This window comes from Tenrec ecaudatus, chromosome 15 (genome assembly GCF_050624435.1).
Source record: "Tenrec ecaudatus isolate mTenEca1 chromosome 15, mTenEca1.hap1, whole genome shotgun sequence".
Classification (NCBI taxonomy): domain Eukaryota; kingdom Metazoa; phylum Chordata; class Mammalia; order Afrosoricida; family Tenrecidae; genus Tenrec; species Tenrec ecaudatus.
Genome location: NC_134544.1, coordinates 241,051 through 260,597, shown reverse-complemented (window position 1 = coordinate 260,597; position 19,547 = coordinate 241,051). Strand labels below are relative to the sequence as shown.

Here is a 19,547-nt window from a genome sequence, read left to right as displayed (position 1 = left end):
TCAAACGACCTGTTTTCCTCACCCTGACCCAGTGGCTTTTCCTTCCCATGCTGAGCTCATGGCGTGCCAGCACGTGACACGCACACTGACCACAAGTGGTCCTGTGTGTGTCCCAACAAGTCTCCACGCAGGGCAGGCTGGGTGTCAGGACCCATTCTCACCCCCAGACCCAGAGTACTCCACCTTGATCCCTCAGCCCCTGCCTGCCTACTGTGGGTGAACTCCAGGACCCTTACGCATGCAGGACACAAAGCACCCTCTTTGTGCTGTCACTGGAATCTGAAGTCTGAGGACAGGGCCTGTATGGACACAAGCTCTTTTCAGTGCCCAGTCTGCCCCTGCCGCTCTGCTCCCCTGCAGACTTTACCCTTCCTGGTCCTCTTGGTGACCAGCTCAGCATTTGATAGGTGGCAGCTTTGGTCTATGACCATCCACCACACACACACCTCCTCCCTCTCTGCCCAAACAGACCCTTCAACAGAACCCCAACCTCCACCCCTGCCTCAGTGGGCGCCTGGGACTGCCTGCCTGCCTGCCTGAGCAGGGCAGCACAGGCGTGAGTCTGTCCCACTGACTATACTGGGGTCTGAACCCCCACACCTACAGCCACACAGGCCTGACCCATTCTAGGGGCAGGGTACACCAGCTTCTTTCCAGTCATCTAGCCCTGAGGGTAGCGGCAACAGCAGCTGGGGCCAGGGGGTGGCAGGTAGGGGCTAACCTTTAACCACTTTTCAGCTCTCCACCTGCTCTGCCAGAGATGCGCACCCCCCTTCCCCCCTTGCACCCAGCCCATATAATGTCCAGATGCCCCAATGAAGCAAACAGATGAGACCCCAGCCATGCCCTCATGACCTCAGCCATGCCAGGACAGTGCCCTCAAGGGCAGAGCAGCTACCAAGGGGGCAATCCCAGGCCAGGATCCTCCAGGGCAGCAGCCAGCCTGTCTTTCTCCAGAAAGCGAGCAGCTGGTGTGGCTCATCACAGAGACCCAGGTGACAGAGGAGTGGCCCCAGACTTTCCAGGTTGTTCTTTCCCCAAACTACTCACTGTAGTCAATGGTTCAAACCCTCTAGCCCACCCGAAGGAGAAAGACGAGACTGTCTGCTTTCATGGAGATTCCAGCCTGGGAACCGTGTGGAGGGTCGCTGTACACAGGAGCAGAGTGGATGGACCGCAGCAGGTTTGGGGCTCTGGGAGGTCACTGGTCCTTCTTCTTCTGCAGCTGCCCCATGGGGTTGAACCACCAATCGCTCGAGCACCTGAGTGTTTTCCCTAAATCCTGTCTCTAGAACTTTAAGCACTCTCCCACTCCTATCCACCCAAGGCAGTAGAATTGATGGGAAGCAGGGACCCTGGTTGTGGGAACTGGCAACAACGGGTCCTTCAGGTGGTGCCCGAGGTGGGGCCACCCCTCCTGCAAATGGTCAGACCTCAGCTGCAAGAGGTACAGCCCTGTCAGTGGCCAGCCCCAGAGCAGTGGGGTGTAGACTAACATCCCCAAGGGCTATCCCTTGCCCATATGGCTTATAGTCAGGTACTCTGACACCCACACCCCATGGGGAGTAGCGCAGAGAGAAGGGGGACTCAGAGTCCTGACACCCCCCACCCCCTTACAAAGATGTATCCACACAACACATTGTCTGTAATCATTTATTGATTGAAACAGGCCCCAGTGGCCAGACGGGGCACATTCACCCAGAGGCTGCGGCTGAATGCAGCCCAGCCACAGAGCGGAGGACAGCCTCCGTGGCCCGCCCCAGCCTGGGGTTGCCTCCACACTGTCCCCAGCGGAAGTGTCCCCACACTTCCGCCCAGCGGAAGGTGATGACTGTGGATACAGCCTGTGTGAGCCCCTGAGACTAGACAGGGGAGCAGGGAGCGGAGGCGGGCCCAAGCCTGTAAGGTCACTTTCAGCCCAAGTGGGATCTGAGGTATGGGGAACTCCTGGGGGTGGGACCTGCCCTAACCAGGGCCTTGTCTCCACAGCGAGGTCCAGGGTCCTGCTCAGAGCCGTCAGAGGTTCAATGCCCACATTCCCAAGAGGCTCAGTCCTGTCAGCTCCCGCACTCACCCTCAGGAACATCAAAGCCATGCAGTCACGAAGGCGGGCCAGACCCCACCCCACCCCACCCCGGGTCTTGGGAGAGCCAGCTCTGCACCACAGACAGCAAGGACCAGAAGGACTCAGGCAGCATCTGGGCCACCTCCATCACATGCCATTGTGCAGGGCCTCAGGCTGCACCCCAACACCAGGTCTGCCCCTGTTCTCACCCACCCCACCTAGGTGCCGTGCTGCCAACCCTGCCCGGTGCTTGGTAGGGCCCTCACTCGAGTGGTACAGTCCAGTCGGTGTTGACAGCCTGGGGAAGGCTTACTTGCCCAGTCACTGAAGGGCAGCGGAAACCTACCTTTGGGCCCCCCTAAATGAAGAGCACCTGGCCCCCAGTTCCCCCCACCACCTTGAGCCTGCACCCCAGGAGCTGCTCACTTCAGCCTCCTCTCCCATCCCGGCCCCTGGCCATGCAGACAGCAGGTGTCAGGTCTAGCCCCAGGCTTCAGAGGGCCTTAGCGCTGGCAGGGTGGGTAGTATGGGGTACTGGCTTGGAGGGCCAGCGGGCATAGGCATAGGCCTGCCCCAGGATGGCCAGGTCGACGAGCACCTGCAGCAGGCCACACACGGAGAACTGCAGCGGCACTGAGTGCAGCAGGAAGTAGGCTGTCTTGAAGGTGTCCCCGCTGGTCCACATCAGCACCATCTTGATGCTGCGCAGAGACAAATGGGTCAGAGGCCTGTGGGGAAGTGGGCACACTGGGCCGCGCCACCAGAGGGCTGGGCTGTGATGTGTGGGGGCTGAGAGGAGACACGTTTTGGCTGGAGCCAAGGCAAGCCTGGGTGCAACAGCCTCAGCCTCCCACAAACCGCGGGGATCAAGCATCAAAACACTGCCCTGGGCTGGGGGTGCATGGTCAAGACAAGGCACAGAAACCAGAGGAGCAGGAAGCTGGGAGGGTGCCCCCTCCCCACACACAGGGTGCTGTGGATGAGACCGCTGGCAGTGGCACTTCCGCAGCTAGCACACCTTTGTGTACAGCGGAGTCAAGAAACCTAGACCAAGCTACTCCTAGATAACTCCAGGTAGCTGGACTACTGGCAGTGTCCACAACGCTTCCATCAGACAAGCCCCAGAGGTGCCCGAAGCAGGACCTGTTCTCCTGCAGCAAGTGTGTTTAATTAGACACACTTGCACTGGCAGCCTCTTTCCCAGCAAATCACACGAGACTGTGGAGCTGGAGATCAAGAGAGCTCACTGGGGGTGGGGGGGTGCCTGCCTGATTCTTAGCCCTCAGGGGAGAGGGATATGTCCCCATGTCTCAGGGACACAGGAACTCTCAAAGAGGTGCCACTGTACAAGGAGGTTCTCAAAAAAAGGAACAAACAGCCTGCTGCAGATGCCAAGGCCTCAGCCATGATACGGAGCCCTGAATCCCTAGGTGAGGCTCTTGCGTGCACAGGTCACCTCCCCACCATCACCACCACTGCACCTGCCACCTGCCATGCCATCTGGGAGGTAAGGGTTGGAGAGTTTCAAAAGGGGTAGAGATGAGTGTGTTTTAGACACATTGTATTTGACTTGCTGTATCATTTAAAATGTCTCAAAAACTTTTTGAGCTAGTTGAAAACTAATTCTATGTAAGCAAACGAAAGATTTCCTGAAGTTTTTCTCCAGAATATTTTACACTCTGAATTCAATTTCCTTATTAGATACAGGCAATTCTCATTGTTCATTTGTTCTTTGGTCAGTGCTGTAGGTGATGGCTGTGTTGATTTCCTAGCATTGTGGAAACAAAGTACCACTTGCTAGCTGGTGTAAAACAGAGGATTCTTCGGCCTGGAAGTGGAAACTCTGAAACCAGGAGTGGGCGGGGCCGCTTTCCCTTGGAAGATTCCTGGGAAGACACTTTGGGCCTCTTCCTGGCTCCTGGTGGCTGCTGGGCTTTCCTTGGAAGCACACCCACCTCTGCCTCCATCTAGGCGTAGCCTCCTCTCCCTGCATCTCACTGGCGGAGCATGACAGCACCTTGCTACATCTGTGAATAAGGTCATGTTCAGAGGTCCTGAGAGTAGGGCCATCACCGTACCTTCAGGGAGACACAGGCCAGCCCACAGCAGCCCTTCCCGGAATGACTCCCTTTCACCTGCATCCTTGGAGTGACAGCAGGGAGCTCTTCAGGGCACCCTTCAAATGTTTGCCTATTGATACCATTCAGAGGGGCTTCTTGGGAAAATTTCATCCTTTAATCCCACTTGCCCAGGAAGGTTGTGCGAAGCGGGTTTCCCGTAGACAGCAGCCTGACACATGCTGTCCTTTCCTGTGTGACCCTAGTCCCCTCTCCTGCAGCTCCTCTTGGGGACCTCGATGTGATAGAACAGTGAGCAAACAGCCTATAGGTAACTCACATCGGCTCAGATGCCAGCTGCTGGCTGGGCACAGGGTCAAGACTGGGGTTACCCAAGGTAGCCAGCAAAGGCTGTTGCCCCAGGCAGAACCCCAGTGAATTCAGAGCAGCAGCACCTCCACAAACCCCAAAGGAGTAGCCTTCAGAAGAAACCACAAACCTGCACTCCCAGCAAGTGCAGGTGGTACCTGGGGCCCAGAACTTGTCCCTGCTCCAGTGCCTCCCTGGCCCTGGTCCCGTCTGCTCAGCAGAGGGAGTGGAAGCCAGGAAGGAGCAGGGCTGAGGGCAGGACGGGCTAGGGTACTGGTTCCCAACCCATGCACTGCCACGCCTCCCTCCGGTCATTGTGGCCGCTCTGCCTCCAGTTAGAGCTCCGGCCTCCAGTGGGCTGGGTACTGCAGCAGGGCCACTCCCACACTGGACAGCCCCCAGCCTCGCCTGCGGAGCAGTCTCCTCAGGAGTTAGGCGATCCCTGTATGGCTGAGGGCCCCCCACCCTAGCATCCTTCACATGATGCCCCCACCCCCCACACACACACACACATCCCCACACCTGCATCCCTCACAGAGCCCAGCACCCAAGCTTGGGAACAGGTAGGGGTGCTGCGGGTCTGCAAGCTAAAGGGGTAGACCCAGAAGGCCCATTAGGGTGCTACTGAGATACCTAAAGGTCACCTTCAAGCCACCCCAGAAACTCCTGAAAACACCCATCTGTGTCCCCTCCCACTGAGTCAGACTCAAGTGGGAGCAAACTGCAAACTGCCTGGGTGCTGAGGTGCAGAGAGTCAGGGCTTACAGGACCCAGCAGGTGTCCCCCAGGGTCCAGGTCCTGAGAAGTGTATGGTCAGCCAGGCCCCCATCAGAGGGGCATGTGTGGTCACCAGTGAGGCATGCCAGCCTATGCTACACGGCCCTCAGGTCTGTCTGGCTCCAGATGCCCTGCATTAAGGTCACTGCACACAAGGATGGTGCCCCCTCCCAACCCCCATCGTGGCCCTCAGCCGGCCGGCCACACAGCCTACCTCATGCCCTCGGTGGAGCGGTGGTGGTAGTTACGGCAGAGCTGCGGCACGCCCAGCATGGCCTCCGTGAACACGGCCAGGAAGCCCAGCGTCTCCACGAAGAGGGCCGAGTCGATGCACAGGTAGGTGATGTAGCCCGCCACGCCCGAGAAGGCCAGCACGCACTGCAGGTAGTCAGAGAAGCTGCTCCAGCACCAGAAGTGGTGCGGGTCGAAGTCTAGGACAAGAGGTGCCACGTGAGCTCTGAGGCCACCACGCAGCAGGCCAGCTCAGGCCCAGCAACCAGTGACCCTGATCTGTAGTGGACAGTGAGTTAGAGGGCAAGCGAACTTCATGGCAGGACTGTGATGGCTACCTTCCCTCAAGCCCCATGAGGTGGGCAGTGCTGGGCCCCAGGCAGCTGGCCTCTGCTGGGCATGTGCTGGGCTGTTCAGATGACCATGGTAGTGTGGTGGGCTCTGAGGTCCAAATAAGGTGACCAGATTTTAACATTGGTAAAGCGGGACACCAGCGGGACACCATTGATAAAACTCATATCCTGGCAAAATGGTCACATGGCAGCTGAAAACCGTATACCCTAACTTGTCGTGCATTCTTTCCAAAAATCGGGACTTTTTTAAAATGCCGTGGAACGCGGTAAAAATTGTTAAAAAGTGTGACTGGTCACCTTAAGCACCATGTGGAATATGGTGGGGGAGTGGAAGTGGCCGAGCAAGGATGAGTTTGCTTGCTCTTTGGGGCCCAAGCTCGGGGTCACTCACCCTGATCAGCAAACTAAACCAGAGTCCTGGGAGGTGTCCGAGTGGAGGCAGGCTGAAAGGAGTGGGTGGCCGGAGAAGAGACGCTGGGCCTGACTGCAGGGGCAATGATTCTTCTAGCCAGTCTCTAACTCACACCAAACGACCTTTCCCTGCCTGGTCTGGTGAGAAGGTGGGGAAGATAACAGACAGTCTTGCCCTGGAAGTCCCTACTAACATGCTTCCCTGGAGTGCCATTCTGTGCCTCTGAGAAGCCCTTGGAGCTTCACCATGGCGGCCAGAAGCCGCCCCCTGGACCCAAGTGAGCATGAAGACTGACCCCCTCTCACCCTGTCCCCCATGGGGGCGAGGCTCTCAAGGTGAGAGAAGCAGATAGTGTCTGGAAAGGAGACCTCACCCCACCCCCTACTCCGACACACACAGGAACACTCAGCTGTCCAATCAGCAGAGCAGAGAAGGGTAGGGACAGATGCAGCTGGGCTTCTGGCCCTAGCCCCTCCATCCCCTGCAGCTGGAGGCACCTCGCCCACCACAGGCACCCTCCTTAGACAGGCTGTGGGGCCCACCAGCCACCTAGATCTTCAAAGCAGTGCCAGTGTCTGCGAGCCACAGAAAGCAGACAGATGGCCCTGCAGCTCTTGGTGTCCAAGCAGCCAGAGCCAGGCGAGGCAGCAGCTCTGGAGCCCCAGCAAGCCCCTAGGGCACTGGGAGCACACAGGGCGTGTGAGCTGATAAACCCACGGCTGGCACAGTGAGGCCCTGCAAGAGTGAGGATCCCACAGAGCTGGTGACCTCGGGGAGGCCCCTGGTGGGCCATTGTGGGACAGTGAGGCTGGTCCTGGGGAGGAGTGCTCCCTGGTCATTGACAGACACGGAGTGTCTGGGAGCACCTGAAGGGATGGTGGTAGAGGAGGAGGTAATTACCAAGGATGTCTGCAGTGATTCACAGGGATGTCAAGGAACACACACTCCAAGGAGGGCAAGGCCCCAAGAGGCCCTGACCACAGCTGTCTGGGTGCTGAGTGCAGGGCCCCCAGGTGGTGGTGCTGCAGCGGCTGCCAGGAGGGGACCCTCTCCCCTGGCCTACTGGCCCCTGCCTGTTCTGACTTGTGGGAACCTCTCTAACTTAACATAGCCCCTCTAGGCTCTTATCTTCGCCAGCTGGACTCTGCTCCATAACAGGACTCTGGTGGCCCTGCAGTGGCTAAGCAGCAGGTCAGCTGTTCAAACCCACCAGGGCCTCTGCAGGAGAGAGTTGGGCCTGGTTGCCCCAGTACAGAGTTACAGACTGAGAAAACCTCCAGCGTAGTTCTCCTCTGTCCTGGGAGATCCCTACAGGTCACATGGGGCTTGACAGCAGGGTTTGATGTGGTTTGGGTCTCTGCTCAATGGGACACCAAGGATGAGCAGAGGTAGGTAAGTGTCTGAAATGACCCCCTGGCTGGGCCTCCTGTGATTAGCACTGTCCCTTGCTGTCCTACACAAATCTAGGGTCTATCCTGAGGCTGTGACAATGAGCTGTGTTCCAAATAACCCCTATTACTGGATCACTGCGCATGTGCCTCACAAAGCATTAGTGGCCCCAGAAAGACCAAGGCCCACGCGGCATGGGAATAAATGAAACGACCCCAGAGGAGAGCTCCTTCACTTTAAAAGTAAAACATGGCCTTCAGGGTGGCATGCTGCGGACCACCTCACAAAGAACAAAGAACGTGACTCTCTCTGGGTCTGGACCCCTCCACATGCCCCCCCCCCCCACCACCACCAGGGGCCAGCTAAGAGCCCGGCAAGCTGCACCCATCAGCGCTGCTCTCCAGAGAAGCCCAATGGAGCCAGCCTTGGGCCTGAAGCAGAATCATCTCTGCAGCCCCCGGGCTGCTGGGGCTCAGTCGTGGCTCAGGAACGGCGCTGAGAGTCACACAGACCTCCCTCCAGTCAAACAACATAATGAGGAAACCTACTACTTTTACGTCATGTAGCAGCTCTGGAAATGCTCAAAGGACATGCAGCACACGGGGAAGTGCATGTTTAAGAACATCTACACACTCTGTCGGAGCCGGGGCATCAAGCTCTCTCCCTGCCCTTGGTGCCTGCTCAGGGTCCCACACTCCCTACCCCAGGATGGCGGCAGTGCCCCCAGGCAGGCAGGCAGCCAGCATTTCTCAGCCCTGGTCCAGGCCAGCATGACTGCGCCTGGAGCTCCCTCCCTCCACCAGCCTCTGCTCAGATACAAGCTGTACCCCAGGTGACATACAGGGACTGCTAGCCCTCAAGTGCTCCCAGGCCCACCTTAGTGACGTGAGGGTGGGAGGGATCGTGGGAAAGCCACAATCAGATCCTACAGTTCCCTCAGAGCTCCCTTGTAGAGCAGAAGACTGACTTAAGTCAGCTGCTGTGCAGTCTCTTGGCTCTTCTGCCCCTCCTCAGTGGGAGGAGGGCAAGCCATCCCCTTTCCTAACGGGCTGGCTTCCTTTGTAAGAGCATCAGGGGATGGCACAGATGTCGCTGGGGAGCAGTTATGGAATTACAGCCTGTATGGGTCACTGCAAGTTCAAATTGACTCCAAGGCAGTGAGTTTGATTTTCCTTTGATAGCTCTTCATGGCAGCAAACCAATTGGGACCACCTAAGAGTTTAACAGAGAACCAGGAAGAGGAGCCTTCCCAGGGTCATAGCGTATGTCAAAGATGGCCACAAAGACCATCTGCAAAGCAGCCAACGTTACTTGGACCAGAAGGTGGGCAGTTCATGCTCCACAACGATGTCAAAAACAGCAGAGCAACCAGCTAGCCATTGGTGGAGGCTCCCTGGTGGCACAATGGTTAAGCACTCAGTTGCTAACCAGAAGGTGGGTGTTTCAAATCCACCAGCAGCTGGGCAAGAGAATGAATGATGAGCCAGCGTAGGAGACCCTATAGGGCACTGTTATTCTGTCCTATAGGGTTACTGAGTTAGAATTTGAACAGCAGTGGGTTCAGCTGGGGTGCCACAGCTGGGTGTGATACCAGTAGAGGAAGAGCCGTCAGAAGTTGCACAAGGGGTCAGGGAGAGTTGGAGAAAATGCAGCTCCAATAGTCATTCCTTAGGGGAGGGGAGGTCAGAGACTGCACCGTGGAAACACAGACCCCTCTGTACTTGTCCAGCCAAATGCTTATCCAAATTAACAGGCAAAGGTCAACTTTTTCCCAAAAGTGGGGGATCGATACACAAAACTGCTATAATATAGCACTAAAATGCTTGGTTTTCAACAAAAAACTAGGAGACATGAAAAAGCAACAAGAAAGTGTGGCTCACAAACAGAAAGGGAAGAAGGAGCAGAAAACAAAAACTGATTTGGGGGGTAAAGACTTATCAAAGATTCCCAAATAATTATTGCACAGGTTCACAAAACAGAAGGAAACCACGCATAAAGAGTTAAAGACACTGTCTCATCAAACAGAGACCATCCACATAGAGATGAAGATTTCTAGAACTGATGGAAATAATTCACTCGAGGGGCTCAACAACAGATTTGAACTAGCAGAAGAAAGAATCTACACACTGGAAGACAGATCAGTTGATATGAAATCTGAAGAACAAAGAAAATAGAATTAAGAAAATTGAACAGTCTCAGAAAATGTTAGGCAATAAGAATTGTACTGATATACATATGTATACCTGAAGGAGAGGAGAGAAAAAGGAGTAGGAAGAACATTCAAAGAAATAACAAAAATATGGATATGGTTAAAATATTAATCCACACATCCAAGAAGCTCAACAAATTCCCAAGTAGAATCAAACAAAGAGATAAATGCAGTCACATGACAATCTAGAGGGTGAAAGCCAAATAAAGAGATAAAAATCTTGCAATCAGCAAGAGAAAAACAACTTGTCACTTACAAGGAAACAGCAATAAGATTAACAGCTGACTTCTCATCACAAACAATAGAGTCCAGAGGGCAGTGGGACATTTTCAAAGTGCTGAAAAGAAGAAAAAAAAAAACTGTCAACCAAGAGTCTCACATCCAGCAAAACTTTCAAAAACAAAGGAAAATAAAGGCACTCCAGAGAAACAAGAACTCAGAGAGTGTGTTGCTAACGGGCCCACCTTACAGAAAGTAATGAAGTAAGTGCTTCGTAATGAAAAGCAGGTGACACAAAACAATAATTCAGATCACGTGTAAAAAACAAGGAGCACAGGCACAGATAATCACATAAGTAATTCTAAAATATAGTTTCCTGGTTTTTTTCTTTTAACTGATTTTAAAAAACAACTGCAAAAAAAGTCAGTATTATGTTTGTGTTACTAATGAGCTTTACCATATAGAACTGTAATGAAAACACAACCCCAAGGAGGCAGGTGGGGAGATCTGTGTTGGAGGGAGGTGATGACATCAGAGAGTAACTCACTTTCACACAGAAACTGAGAAGTCAAGAAAACCATCAAGCATGAAATATGAAAGCTTACAGACTACAACTGAATAAATGCTCTCTATTTTTCACGCTATTAGTAATTATAGCAATGTATTATTAGGTATGCAACACGGGTAGACATAATCATAAATCAATCATGTAAAAACTTGAAATAATTAACAGATGAATGAAAAGTTTGGAAATATACCAATATGTGAAAATTAAACAACTCATTCTTGAATAGCAAGTGACTCAAAGAAGAAACCATAGGGAAATTATAAAATACTGTTAAATAGGACAAAAAAACTACCAGGTATTAGATGCTGCTGAAACAGCACTTAGATCTAGGCACACTGTGGCTGTCAGCACCTACACTCAAAAAGAAGAGAGAAAGAGTATCTCCAACCACAGCCCTAACCTTCTACCTCAATAAATCAGAAAACAAGCCGCATGCTAAACACAAAGCAAACAGGAGAGAAATAACATACATTAGAAAAGATAGGGAATTCTACCAAACATTTACAGAGCGCTTCATGCTATCACCTCACAAAAGGGAACACACTTCCTGACTCTCTTTATAAGGCCACTGTACCCTGATACTAATGCCAGGCAGATGTCATAAAATTGCCAACGGCATACCAACAGTGCTCATAAGTAACACTAACTAGAAGCCTCAACACAATTCTACCAAACAGAATCCACAACATAAAAAGAAGGGTTATAGGACATGACCATGTGGGCTTTAGTTCCAAGAATGCAAAATTGGTTCCATAAATGAAATGAATCAAAGAAATGAGCCACAATAAAGGCAAACACTACATGATCTCTCAACGAGCACAGAAAAGCACTTCCTAAAACCCCATGTCCTTTCTTGATAGAAACCCTCAGCACACCTGGGATAGAGGGACTTCCTTAACCTCTCAGGCATCCACCTCAGTTCATCACGCAGACTGGGCGCCTTCTCCCCAGCTCAGATCACGGACAAGCCCAGGGCATCCATCTCACATTCTACCCAATGTTTCATCAGCAGTTCCAGCCTGAGGAAGCTAAGCAAATTGGGAAAGAGGACATAAAAACCACCTCTGTTTGCAGATGGCATAATCTTGGGGGGGTGGGGGGAGCCTAAGGAATCCACTGAAGAGCTATTCAAATAAACAAGTTCAGCAAGTTGCACAAGCAAGATCAATATTCCAAAGCCAAGTGCAGTTCTACCAAGGAGCCATGAATAAATTAAAACCATATGAAAGAAACAATTGCATTTACAAAGGCATCAAAAGGAATAAGTGACTTTGGAATAAACTAAAAAGTGTGAAATGTGTACTCTGAGCGCGCACACACACACACACACAAGACAGGAGCAGGCTTTGAGAACAACGTCATGCTGCAGATGGGCAGGGTAGGCTGTTAGTCCCTGTGCACAGGAGGCAAGGGCAGGCATGGCACACAGGTGCAGGATGAAGGCGCAGAGCCTCGGGAGTGAGATGAGCCACACGGCAGCCTCATGCAATGCACACTGCGGTACGTACCCAGGTAGGACCGCCTGAGGGGGGCTCTGACCTCTTCTTCCTTACTATCTGCAGGTCCATTAGCGACAGGGAGGGAGGGAGGAGAGAAGACAAGACAAACTGGTTTTAACACGGACAAGCAGTTGTTTCCCAGGTGTTTTGAAAATATTTTAACCCTTGGGACAAAAATAGCACCAGGTTGGGGCTGCGTGCACTGGAAAGCCCACTCTCCCCACTCTGTCGTCAAAGCTTCTTCTTCCATCGATACAAGCCAGTGTAGGGGTGAGGAAGCGTACCCACAGTATCATCTGGTGTCTGAAGTCATAGGCGTGTGACCTGTGATGCTTTGGCTGGGCTGTGACAAGTGACACCGCAGGCCCAGAAACTCACCTGTGTGACTGCCTCCCTCCCCCGAGGTTTTTTCGCTGAGCCTCTGCCCAGGGTCAGACAAGGCACAAAGCACGTGACAAGGATTGTTCCTACCAGGGGAGCAAATGCACGTGGTGGCCATAGTGACCCTCATGTGACCAGGCCCCTGCGCCTCCCCACCAGGCTCAGAGCCCCCAGAGACCAAGCCACAGTCTGCAAGGGGAAGCATTGGCTCAAGAAGAGAGCCTTTGCCAGCAGGCTCCAAAAGCAGACATGGGACAGAAAGGTGTGTTAACTGGTCGACTGCTCACAAGCCAACAGCTAAGAACAAAAACCAGGCAAAGTGCACCCCAGGACTGGCGTCCCCAGAGAGCCGAGGATTTCAGGGGCAAGAGCAGAGGGCACTGCAGCCCTTCTCCTGTCCCTGCTCCCACCAGCTCCATGTCACTGTCACTCCCATGTCTCTACTTCACTTCAATCCTACAGACCAACCTCCCTGCATCCATCCCCCCTCCAGGCCTGGGTCCTGAAAAACTACTCCTTTACCCCCAGCAGAGATGGAGGCTGCTTCTACAGGCCCATGCTGCCCCTTCTGGGCTCCGTGTCTGTCTCCACATGGCCACCTTCCTTCTGTGCCTCCGGTCTTGTCCCCTCTTGTGGGGACACATATCATTTGATTGGCTGCACCGCCTGTACCCAGGATGACTCCATCTCAAGTCCCTAAACTACCCCATCTGTGAAGATCCTGCTTCCACCTGAGCCACATTCTGAAGTTCTCAGTTGATACAAATTGGGGGCGGGGAAAGAGTCCTATACAACCACCACAGGCTGCATGGTGAACATGAAACAAGCATCCGAGGAGAGCAGCTCCCAACTTCTAGGAGCTGTGGGGTCACGGCATCATCCGGCAGACTGAAAGAAGCACGCCCCTCACTTGGAGACCATAAGGGAAACGGGGAGTGGAGGAATCCCCTATTGTTCACCCCAATGTCTGCAGACTCCCAGGCTGGGTCAGAAGTGGTCATAAACCTCTCAGAGTTAAGAGCGGCGAGGGGTTGGCAGGGATGTGTCCATCCCAGGGGCTCCGGGAGAACTCCTTTCTGTCATACAGTGGTGGGAGAACCCAGCAGGACCAAGGCCTGGATGATCAGGGGTGTGTGATGAGGGAGGCCCTGCATTCCTCAGCTCACAGCTCTTCCTTCCATTGACAGTGCCAGCCAGAGAGGGTCAAGTTCTTCTCACGCCATGTCTGTGACCATCACTTTCCCCTGAGAAGAGACTGCCTTCCTCCCCCCCCCAACCCCCGGCCCCTGCACTCCCACAGGGGAATCTCCACTCATTAAGCCCACCACCTGAGTTCCTCTGGTCACAGCATGGAGTGTGCATGGTCCTGGGGAGTGGGGGCGTGGGCATCCTTGGAAGCTGATATTCAGGCAAAGTGCAGATTCCAGCCACTTCCTACATCTTGAGAGCCAACAATTCTAATAGGTTCCCCCACCCCCACCCCGGCATTGGTTGCAATTTCCTCACTGCAGCAGCGCTCTTCCCTGGGTCCCCAGTTTCTATTCAACTTCGTTTTTGGGAAAACTCGTGTGGTGGGTGGTTTCGTAGAGGATGCTCCTCACGGGTGTTATTAGTTCCTTTACAGGTCTGTCTGTTGTTTGGCTCTAAGGTAAGCCCTGGGGGTGGGTGCAGACCCAGGTTTGAAGAGTCTCTAAAGGCCAGTCTCAGGGTACCATCAATCTTGATCAGATCAGTAAGTCTGGTCTTTCTTATGACTTTGAACTTTATTCTACATTCTTTTCTCCCACTCTGTCCAGGACCTTTGGTAGTCTCAGCAGAAGTTGGACACCGTCTAGTTCTGCTTTCAGGGTAGACTAGGCAGCTGTGTTTTTGCATGGTCCATTAGTCCTTTGGATGAATTTTTCATTTAGTTTCTGTTTTGTGTGTCTGTGTGTTTTGTGTGTCTATGTCTTTGATTCCACAAATATATCTCTGGGGTCACACTCACACCCTGCTTTCTGTCCCTGAAAGTCTGTTATCATAGCTTGCCCACACATTCTGACATTCTCCAAGGGGAGTTCATTCTGGGCAGGCCCCCCTTGTGCAGGGCTCCCACATGGCCTGGTGCTAGAAAGTGAGAAAGCTTATATTCTGCTCTGCTCCTCAGTCAAGCACACATACTAAGTGGAAAGCAGAGCGATAAATAATGCCACACTCAAAAGTGACAACTCTTAGGCTTGCCTGACAATTGCAGTCTCCCCATTTATAAACAGGAGTGGGAATGAGTTCTGACTGTGTGCTGCCCAGCCAGTTATTAACAGAGGAGGGGGTACTTCCGGTAGACATCTCCCATCAAGGCAGTTTGGGAAGAGTGGACCTGGACCTTGTCACCGGTGCCCCCACCCACTCCCACCCTCTAGCTCTGTTCTCCCTGAAAACCTCAAAACCAACCACCATCAAGTGGATTCTGACTCAGAGCTGCCCCATCCAGGGTCTGCTAGGCTGTCAATCTTAATGGTAGCTGACAGCCTCACCTTTCCTCTAGGGAGCAGCTGGTAGATTTGAACCACCGACTTGGTAGTTAGCAGTCCAACACTTAACCTGATAGCATCAACACAGCTCCGTTCCTTGTTAGAATTGTTCTCCAGCTACTAATGAAAATGTAAATGTGATTGGTTTGGAATTTTTGCATATAGGATTTGAGACACGGATCAATAGAATTGTGGAGTTTACAGAAGTAGAGAAACAGTTATAAATTAACCCTGGTCCTATGTAGGTTGTTTGTTTGTTTGCCAGGGGGTGGGGGGGTGGCGGTTATCCCTCAGAGCTCCAGTACTGAGCACCCCACATGAGGCTTTGTCCAAAACGAGGATCTGCTCTGCCATCCATGGGCATGCCTTAGGGCTTTCATGTGCTGCCTGGTGAGGCCTCCCTCCTCTGCCTCAGGCAAGGTATCCTCAATCATGGGGGCACTGAAGCTCCACTCACTCCTGACCCTGCCCCCTCAGTCCCCTCCCTCTCCTGAGGCCCCTTCCTCTCCTCCACCAGGCAGCTGGAGTCTCATAGAGGTGAGCCAAGAGGGCTCGGCAGCGCAGCTGAGTCACTGCTTTGGTGCACTTTCTCCAAAGATGGTCCATCTACCAAGGCTGAAACCACCCCCATCTCCACCCCACCCCTCCCTACCCTGTGCGATTCACAGGCCCTTTGCCTCTCAGACCATCACGGTGCCAGGGCACGGGAAATGCCTGATGTTAAAAGATAGGTGAGGAAAGGGCCTAGCTGTTATGGACGGCAGCTACGTGACCAACACAGGAAGGAGATCCACTCGTGCTCACTTCCCAAAGTGACCAAACAGCATGTGAAAATCATCTCCTCAAAAGTCATAGCCATCGACCAATTCTGACTCCTAGTGACCCTGTAGGACAGAGTGGAACTGCTTCTGTGGGACTCCAAGACAAACTCTGTACAGGAGTGTAGTGCGGTTATGCCATTGAGTCAGTTCCAACTCACAGTGACCCTGCTCCGGCCTCGCCAACTCAGCGACCCCGAGCACAGCAGAGGGAAACACTGCTTTGTCTGCCCATCAGTGCAGGCACTGTTATCAATCCATCTCCTTGAGGGTCTACGTCCTTTTTGTTGACTGTTACTTTACCAAGCATGGTATCTTTCTCCAGTTATTAGTCTCTCCTGACATGTCCAAAGTACAGGAGACAAAATCTTGCCTCACAAGAGCACTCTGGCTGTACTTCTTCCAAGAGAGATCTGTTTGTGCTTTCCACAGTCCACAGGACTTTCCATATTCCCCAGCATCATATTTCCATTGCAAGAGTAGGAAGCCTCATCTTTATTCTGAGGGGCATCTGGTGTTTTCAAATTTGTGATCTTGCAGATAAAAGCCCAACGCATGCTCCATTATGCCACTGAAGCTCCTTGAAGTTATCTAACATTGCCATTAATACTTCAATCTAACATTATCATTAATAACACAATGTAAATAAAATAAAAATTCTCACAACTGGGTCAATAGGTAATATCATGATAAACCAAGAAAAGATGGAAGATGTCAAGGATTTTGTCTTTCTTGGATCCACAAGCAATGCCCATGGAAGCATTAGGCAAGAGATCAAACAATGCATTACATTTGGCCCAATCTGCTGCACGCAACCTCTTTAAAGTGATGAAAAGCAGGGAGGTTACTTTGAAGATTAAGGTGCACTGACCCAAGCCATGGTATTTTCACTTGTCTCATATGCATATGAAAGTTGGCTATTGGATAAGGAAGACTGAAAAAGAATCGGTGCATTTGTATTATGATGCTGGTGAAGAATATCGAAAGTCAGAGAGAACAACATGGCTGGCCCTACTATGAGACATGATGCCCCTCAGTGACTAAGGGCGATACAGCGGACAGCACCGGAGACACAGTGTGGGAATTGCACCTGACCTGATCCCACCACACCGAGGCAAAGCACTGGGGGAGTGCAGTGGAACAGCAAGGGAATGGAGTGGCAAGGTCCCCAGGGAATGCTGAAAGTGGGCTTTGGGGCCAGGGCGTGGTGCCCCAACAGACTGGACTGGAAAACGCTCCTAAGGGCCAGCAAACGATCCTTGAACGAACTACAAGCCTTTCTTTTGTGAAGTGTTTTGTTTTGTTCTTTTGTCAGTGGTTTGTTTTTGTTGTTTTATTGTCTGGTTGTATACTGTTGCTTTGTTTTCCTCTGTCTTGTTTTCCGTGCATGTTAGTGTCTCCACAGGTCTGTCTGAATAGGACAGGCTGGATGAACTATCTGGAGGAAAAACAATAGGACAGACAGTTCCGGGGGAACAGACAGTTCCGGGTGGGGGAGGGGGAGGAGGTTAAGGAAGTGGTGTTAATAAACACAGGGACAAGGGAACAACATGGGACCCAAAATGGTAGTGAGGGGGGAGTGGCAGGCCTGATGGGGAACAATCAAGGGTAAGGTTGCGTAGAGAAGAGGTATAGCTGTAGCCCAGGTGGGGACGGAGCATGGTGGTGGGGCAGGAGGAAAGTCAAGGGAGATGGAGGAAGGAGCTGGGAGTCAAGGGGCATTTATGGAGGTCTAGACAAAGACATGTACATGCAAACATATATATGAGGATGGGGAAACAGATCTAAGTGTCTACATTTATAGGTTTAATATTAAGGTGGCAGAAGGACCTTGGGCCTCTACTCAAGCACTCCCTCAATGCATGAATACTTTCGTTTATTAAATTGGTACTCTATGATGCTCACTCTCCCGACACAACTGCTGGAGCCAAAGTGGGTGAACAAATAAATGTGGTGAAGAAAGCTGATGGTGCCCGGCTATCAAAAGAGATAGTGACTGGGGTCTTAAAGGCTTGAAGATAAACAAGCAGCCATCTAGCTCAGAAGCAACAAAGCCCACATGGAAGAACACACCAGCCTGTGTGAGCGAGTGATCCCAAAAGGATCAGTTATCAGGCATCAAAGAACAAAAAATCATACCATTGGCTGCACACCTCCATGATAGGATCGCTGAAGACAAATGGGTGCATAAGCAAATGTGGCGAAGAAAGCTGATGGTGCCCGGCTATCAAAAGAGATAGTGTCTGGGGTCTTAAAGGCTTGAAGATAAACAAGCGGCCATCTAGCTCAGAAGCAAAAAAGCTCACATGGAAGAAGCACACCAGTGCAGAGTGGAGACCCAAGGCCCAAGTGTCGGCCACTGGAGATCCCCTCATAGAGGGGTTTAGGAGAGGAGACGGGTCAGTCAGGGTGCGAGGAAGTACCGATGAAGAATACAGCTTTCCCCCAGATCCTGGATGCTTCCTCCCTCCAACTACCATGATCCGAATTCTACCTTGCAGGGCTGGATAGGGCAGAGGTTGTACACTGGTGCATATGGGAGCTGGAGGCACAGGGAAACCAGGGTGGATGATACCTTCAGGACCAAGGGTGTGAGGGGCGATGCTGGGAGAGTGGAGGGTGAGTGGGTTGGAAAGGGGGAACTGATTACAGGGATCCACATGTGACCTCCTCCCTGGGAGAGGGACGGCAGAGAAGGGGGGGAAGGGAGACTCCGGATAGAGCAAGATATGACAAAATAACGATGTACAAATTACAAAGGGCACAAGAGGGAGGGGGGAGCGGGGAGGGAAGGGAAATAAAAGGGGGACCTGATGCAAAGGGCTTAAGTGGAGAGCAAATGCTTTGAAAATGATTGGGGCGGGGAATGTATGGATGTGCTTTATACAATTGATGTATGTATATGTATGGATTGTGATAAGAGTTGTGTAAGACCCTAATAAAATGTAACAAACGAAGAAAAAAAAAAGAATGACTAGGGCAACAAATGTATAAGGGAGCTTTGCTCAATTGATGTATGTATGGATTGTGATAAGAGTTGTATGAGTCCCTAATAAAATGTAAAAAAAGAAAGAAAAGAAAATGATTAGGGCAAAGAATGTACAGATGTGCTTTATACAATTGATGTATGTATATGTATGGACGTGATAAGAGTTGTATGAGCCCCTAATAAAACGTTTAAAACAAACAAAAAAGAATATCAAAAGTACGATGGACTGCCAAGAGGACAAACAAATTTGACATTTCCAGAATGCTCCTCAGGGAGGAGGATGGCAAGTCATGTATTTTGGACATGCTGACAGGTGAGACCAGTCTCTAGAGAAGGACATCATGCATGGTAAAGTGGAAGGGCAGGGAAAAGGAGGAAGGCTCTCAACAAGATGGATTGGCACCGTGGCTGCATTGAGGATTGATGCTAAAACATAAGAACAACTATGAGGATGGCCCAGGACCAGGCAGTGTTTCCTTCTGTTCTACAGAGGGCCACTGAGTTGGAACCAAGTCAATGGCACCTACTAACAACAAGCATTAATCCCACGGTGGGCATTAATCCCACAGCGGGCTTAAATGTAACAATTGTGGAGGACAGCCAAGAGCAAGCAAGGTTTCATTCTGTCATCCCGAGGTACTCATCATTCAGTCATAATCAACTTGATGGCACCAAACATAATTAACATGCCAGAAGATTCA

The 19,547-nt window shown here is 51.9% G+C and overlaps 1 protein-coding gene across 1 annotated transcript; it reads right to left on the bottom strand.

The window, feature by feature from the left end:
• Positions 1–1,639: 1,639 nt before the first annotated feature.
• Positions 1,640–13,738, bottom strand: SLC66A2 (solute carrier family 66 member 2). Its single transcript, XM_075532577.1, has 3 exons — positions 12,158–13,738; positions 5,483–5,699; positions 1,640–2,766 (listed from the first exon to the last, which is right to left on the bottom strand). The coding sequence occupies exons 1-3, from the start codon at positions 12,396–12,398 to the stop codon at positions 2,559–2,561; spliced, it is 666 nt and encodes a 221-aa protein (XP_075388692.1). The 5' UTR covers positions 12,399–13,738; the 3' UTR covers positions 1,640–2,558.
• Between the last annotated feature and the right edge of the window lie 5,809 nt (positions 13,739–19,547).

Bases quoted from the DNA above. Each gene is read 5' to 3' on its own strand.
- SLC66A2 (XM_075532577.1), bottom strand. From the start codon at position 12,398: ATGGAAGAAGAAGCTTTGACGACAGAGTGGGGAGAGTGGGCTTTCCAG. The intron at 5,700-12,157 runs GTACGTACCGCA...CTCTTGTCCTAG, and splicing joins CCTCAGGCGGTCCTACCTGG to ACTTCGACCCGCACCACTTC. The intron at 2,767-5,482 runs GTAGGCTGTGTG...GTCTCTGCGCAG, and splicing joins CGCTCCACCGAGGGCATGAG to CATCAAGATGGTGCTGATGT.